Source organism: Rhinopithecus bieti, unplaced genomic scaffold, assembly GCF_001698545.2.
Source record: "Rhinopithecus bieti isolate Rb0 unplaced genomic scaffold, ASM169854v2 scaffold_33531, whole genome shotgun sequence".
NCBI lineage: Eukaryota > Metazoa > Chordata > Mammalia > Primates > Cercopithecidae > Rhinopithecus > Rhinopithecus bieti.
In genome coordinates, this window is record NW_016814145.1 from 122,977 (window position 1) to 128,787 (window position 5,811).

At 39.5% G+C, this 5,811-nt stretch overlaps 1 protein-coding gene across 1 annotated transcript in view; it reads left to right on the forward strand.

The window, feature by feature from the left end:
• Window positions 1-413: 413 nt before the first annotated feature.
• The window catches only part of LOC108513975 (putative ubiquitin-conjugating enzyme E2Q2-like protein), a 7,346-nt gene continuing 1,948 nt past the window's right edge, over window positions 414-5,811 (forward strand). Inside the window, 2 exon segments of the mRNA XM_017849962.1 lie at window positions 414-483; window positions 486-544. Coding sequence (XP_017705451.1) covers window positions 414-483; window positions 486-544 — 129 coding nt within the window.

The window sequence follows — 5,811 nt, forward strand, 5'->3', positions numbered from 1 at the left end:
CTCTACTAAAAATGCAAAAATTAGCCGGATCTGGTGGCGGGAGCCTGTAATCCCAGCTACTCGGGAGGCTGAGGCAAGAGAATCGCTTGAACCCGTGGTCTGTCAAGAGATGGAGGCTACAGTAAGCCGAGATTGCGCCACTGCGCTCCAGTCTGGGAGACAAGAGCGAGACTTCCTGGCTAACTTTTGTGTTTTTAATAGAGACGGGGTTTCACCATGTTGGCCAGGCTAGTCTCGAACTCCTGACGACCTCAAATGACCCACCTCTGCCTTCCAAAGTGCTGGGATTACAGGTGTGAGCCACCGCGCCTGGACCCAAGGCCCTTAAGTTTAAAGGCCTCATTCTTCAGTCAGGTTTTCCTTGTTCCCACGTGTTCAGCCAATTTAAGTTTATGTTTAAGGAGAAACTAACAATGAAAAGGGACTCATTGACAAAGAAAAAGTTGGAATGCAGCCTCTGGTGCTGTTTGAGCGATCCTTCTCCACGGGCCTGGCTGCGTGCTGCTGTGTTCTGGAAAGGCGTATTGTACCGTGGATGCGGCAGGTCAAGGGTCCTGTACAGATGCTCTGCCCGCTTTTCCTTTCAGGCTTCTGTATCAGCTGTTTTTCCCCTGTAGAATGTACTCCTGACAGCCATGCCCTAACCCTACCCAATTTGTCTTTACATGTCTGACCATCAAGGCTCTTCTGGGTCATATTTAGTTCATGCTGATATATCCCCTTCCTCCACTCTTAAGTCCTTACTAGTTTTGCTTTGTTCATGTTATGCTGTATTCTGTAAGCCTTTTAAAATTTTTTTTTATGGCGGCAGTGGAGAATATTTTGTAATTATGCTTTGTGCTTTTTATCTTCCACTCAATAAATGCTTGGTAAATGTTTGTTTTATTGAGTATATGACCCTATTCTAGCTATATTGTGCTTGAACAAAAAATCTTAACTGCCTTGTAAGTTAACTGCTAAGAATTTGTCAAAAATGCAGAGATAACATCAAGAACTTAAAAAGGTCTCTTAGGGCTTGATGGAAGTCTGTAAATTAACTTCATATGAAAGAGAGTGTAAGAAGTGAAAAAGGTAATGCATGACTAGAGAGCCAGAGTGATAAAGCTAGGGTCCCTTTCTCCAGATCCTTTGTAACAGTGTTATGTGATCTCTTCTAGAAGATCGTTCTGAAAGATAATGCCAACTTGAAACCTAGGAAACCATCTAGTGGGTTTCTGCAGCTTAGGTGGTTCAAAACCTCATCAGCACCTTTGTTTTCTCTGCCTCAGTTTGCTTACAATGATGTTCTTAGTAGCTGTAATTGCTGTCTATCTTTGAATACTTAAGCATTTTTTTACATCACAGGGATATATGTGCATTTTTATTTTACCGAGTGTTAGAATTTTTACTCTGCTTTTGTGGGCTCTGGGTTAGCTACTTGGTTGTTTAGTTGTAAAATGATTAGGAAAACCGTGTGTGTGTAGCTACTTGGTTGTTTAGTTGTAAAATGATTAGCTAGGAAAACCGTGTGTGTGTGTGTGTGTGTGTGTGTGTGTGTGTGTGTGTGTGTATTTTAAGTTTCTTTTGTCAGAGCACTTAGAATTTTATTTTATATGGTAATTTTGTCAGTTTACTTTATTCATCACCCCACGTTTACTGAACAGCAAAGTATGAAAGTAATGAGCCCCATAACCAGCCTTCAGAAGAATTACAACTGCTGTATATCCAAACTGTCTTTTCTTTTCTTTTTTTCTTTTTATTTTGAGATGGAGTCCCACTCTGTCACCCAGGCTGGAGTGCAGTGTCACGATCTCGGCTCACTGCAACCTCCGCCACAGGTTCAAGTGATTCTCTTGCCTCAGCCTCCCGAGTAGCTGGGATTACAGGCAACTGCCGCTGCACCTAACTAATTTTTGTAGTTTTAGTAGAGACAGGTTTCACCATCTTGGCCAGGCTGGTTTTGAACTCCTGACCTCGTGATCCACCTGCCTCAGCCTCCCAAAGTGCTGGGATTACAAGCGTGAGCCACCGTGCCCGGATGAACTTTCAAGAAGAAGTTTGTGCATCAATTTTCAAAAAATTAGGATATCGAAAGATAGCTGTGTCTTACATTTGGAAAGATACAAAAACTGAACATACTGGCAGGCAGTATTGCTTGGTCTCAGTGGATTTATGGAGATAAATAGATACAGAAAGTTATTTCTAAATAAGACCAAAATATCCTTTTCTTAAGCAGTGACAGGTAAAGAGATTCTCTTGGTTAACCTTGAATTGTGTTGCCCTTGATTGAGAGTTTTATGGCAGGGATGGTAGTGGTGATAAACTTGTTTGAAATTTGTCCACTTACAGTAACCTTTGTGGTAGCTGTCACAGACAACTTCATCCTCACAGACCTTGAAATTACTATAAAACTAACAGAACAGAGGAGAAACAAAGGATCTGAATAATTGGATGCTTAGAAAATTGTTCTGTGTTTTCATAACCGATGAAAAAGAACAGTGTTAGAAGCACTTAAACATTCTATGTAAGGAACACTGCCTGAGTTTATATTGCAATTTTTAAGTATCATTCACTGTTTAAAACTGGCATATTGTAAGTCATATTTTAAAGACAAATAGAAAACTTATATTTTCAAGATGGATATAAAGCTTAACCTTATCAAAATTACAAAATTTAAAGCCTATGATTGAAAAATGTTAATGCGTAGATTTAAATATTGGTCATCACTTTAGATGTCTTTCAAAATAGATTGTCTCTTAAATATTTAACTGAACAAACTTTGAACATGTTGTAGAGTTTGTGCTCAAGGTGAAGTTTCCTGGGGTGATGGTTAGTTTATAATATGGATAACAAAAACTTCTTATTTTAAGAAATTTGGAAAATTTTTAGGCAAAACTAGAAAATATTACTGATAATTCTACTACTCAGAATGTACCACTATCAGAATTTTGTATCTTTCCAGTCCTCTGCTCATCTCTTTTCTCCTACATTTGTATGTGTTCCCTCTCCCTTACAAAATCAGATATTTTTTTGTAATCTGGTTTTTCACTCAACAATATTGTAGATCCGTGTCATAAGTTACTCCTCTACAGTGCCTTCAGTTATTGTGTGCATTGTGTTGGATGACTGTACCATCAAGTCAGTCATGTTTCTTGGTACTGAATATATAGGGGTGTGTGTGTGTGTGTGTGTGTGTGTGTGTGTTTGTGTGTATATGTGTGTTTTTCTGTCTTAACTAATGTTTTAGACCTCAATAGGTAGAGCTAAATCCTTAAAACCTTCCAAGTGGTGGCTTTCAGTTCTCATTACTGAATTGCTTTCTAGAGATGGAACAAATTATATTGTATGGAAACTCTTTTTCTGAGATGAAGCCTTGCTGTTGTCATCTAGGCTGGAGTGCAATGGTGTGAACTTGGCTCACTGCAACCTCCATCTCCCAGGCTCGAGCAATTCTCCTGCCTCAGCCTCCCAAGTAGCTGGGATTACAGGCACCTGCCACCATTCCTGGCTAATTTTTGTATTTTTAGTAGAGACCGGGTTTCACCATGTTGTCCAGGCAGGTCTCGAACTCCTGACCTCAGGTGATCTGCCCGCCTCGGCCTCCCGAAGTGCTGGGATTACAGGCATGAGCCACCACACCTGGACTTTTTTTCTTCTTGGTACCAGCTTTTATTTATCAGATTGGTAAAAATGTTAGAAAGTGTGCAATGAAATGGGCATTCTCACAGTCGTGGCAGAAAGTATAATTATCTTTGACTTTCTAGAAAGTAGTTTGGCTTTCTAGAAACTTGTCTGAACTCTCCCTGTTTAGGCAGGATGAATTCTGACTACCCCAAGGTGGCCAGCCTTGTCCCTGTGATTCCAGATCTCCTAGAAAGAGAGGTCTAGTCTCAGGGAAAACCCAGATTTGCTTGGCTTAGCCCACCTGACAGCTAATCACTGGAAATGGGGTGGGCTGATACAGTCCTTTGGTCAGGTTTTGTGTTGAGAGAGAGGTGGGAAGATGGGATGGAGGTAGCAAAACTGGCCTCAATGGAACTATGTAAGTTGATATAGAATGGCAAAGGGATGTTTCTTCCAAGGAAGAAATTCTAGGGAAATAAGGAAAGTGGAAGGGAAGGCAGCAGTTCTCAAAGTTTTGGGGTCAGGATTCCTTTATACTCTTAAAAATATATTGAGGGCCCAAGGAGCTTTGGTGTATGTAGGGTATATCAGTTGGTATTTATCACTAGAAATTAAATCAGGAATATTTATTCTTTAAAAGTTCACCATATATTAAAAATGCTTTTATGAAAAAAATTTCTAAGCCCACAGCAGTATATTTTTTGAAAATTTCTTTGATGTTTGGTATGTCATTTGTGTCTGCATCAATTTGTTGTGTGACATTTGCTTGAAAAAATGTGAACAAAGGCCAATCTCATACAGCTAGCCATTTTAGATCATTGTGGATATTTCTTTTTTCTTCGAGATGGGGTCTTGCCCTGTCGCCCAGCCTGGAATGCAGTGGTGTGATCACGGCTCACTGCAGCCTCAGTCTCCGGGGACTCAGGTGATCCTCCCACCTCAGCCTCCAGAGTAGTTGGGTCTACAGGTGTGTACCACTACACCTGGCTAATTTTTTGTAGAGACAGGATTTTGCCATGTTGTCTTGGCTTCTTTTTTGATACTCTATCAAAACTTGTTTTTTCTTGAACTTTGGATCTTTTTTTACCCTGGCATGATATTATAACATCATGCACTGGTCATTTTGAAAATAATGGTTCACTGAGATCTTCTATATGTTGATACATTTGATTATACAGTATCAAAATACATTCATCAATATCACCATCAACCTCAGAATACTTTTGGAAAGCGATGGTGGATATAAGTTTTCTAAAATTCTAATTTTTTGGTCAAAAGCTTGAATTTTATTATTAGCGGTTTTATTTTTGAATTTTATTATGGCCTGTCTGTTGTTTTTCTTGAAATGACAGAATCTCATTTTTTGAGAAAATGTCTCCCAAAACCCAAGCTGAAATAACATTTTTTGTCAGTCATCCTTTGAAGTAAAAATGATATTCCATTAAAGTGGTTAATTCACTTCATGACTTAGTCACACGAGGGTTTTTTCTCAGGCCGTCTGTAGGAATGCTCATGTATACTTCCCGTTTCCTCGCTTGAAATATTAAAAAGATATATTCAAGGATTAAGATGTAGTAAAATTTTCACTGCTTCATCATAGACATTCTTTTTATTTTTGAGACAGGGCCTTGTTCTGTCACCCAGGCTGAAGTGCAGTAGCATGATCACAGCTCACTGTAGCCTCAACCTTCTGGGCTCAATCAATCCTCCTGCCTCAGCTTTCCAATTAGCTTGGACTACAGGCATGCAACCACCATGTCCAGCTAATTTTTGTATTTTTTGTAGAGATGGGGTTTTGCCATGTTGTCCAGGCTGATCTCAAACTCTTGACCTCAGGTGATATGACCGCCTTGGCCTTCCAAACTGCTGGAATTGTAGGCGTGAGCCACCATGCCCAGCCCACCCTTCCTTTTTAAACCTTTCCCGTGCATAGGGAAGAATACCATGTCTACTAGTAGTTTGGTGTTACTGCCTTTGTTTGTGCTAAAGTACCAGTATTTTTACCCGCCATTGTATTTACACACTTACAGCAAATGTCACCATGTTAGTATTCCTGTCAAAATAGTTTGGACCTGAAGGTCTGAGGGCCGCACTTTGGGAACCATTGAAATAGGTACTTAAATGTACTATGTATCATATCTTTTCATCTACAAGGTTTTTAAAAACTTGATTTCAGTTAATTATTTTTTGTAATTTTTTTTTTTTTTT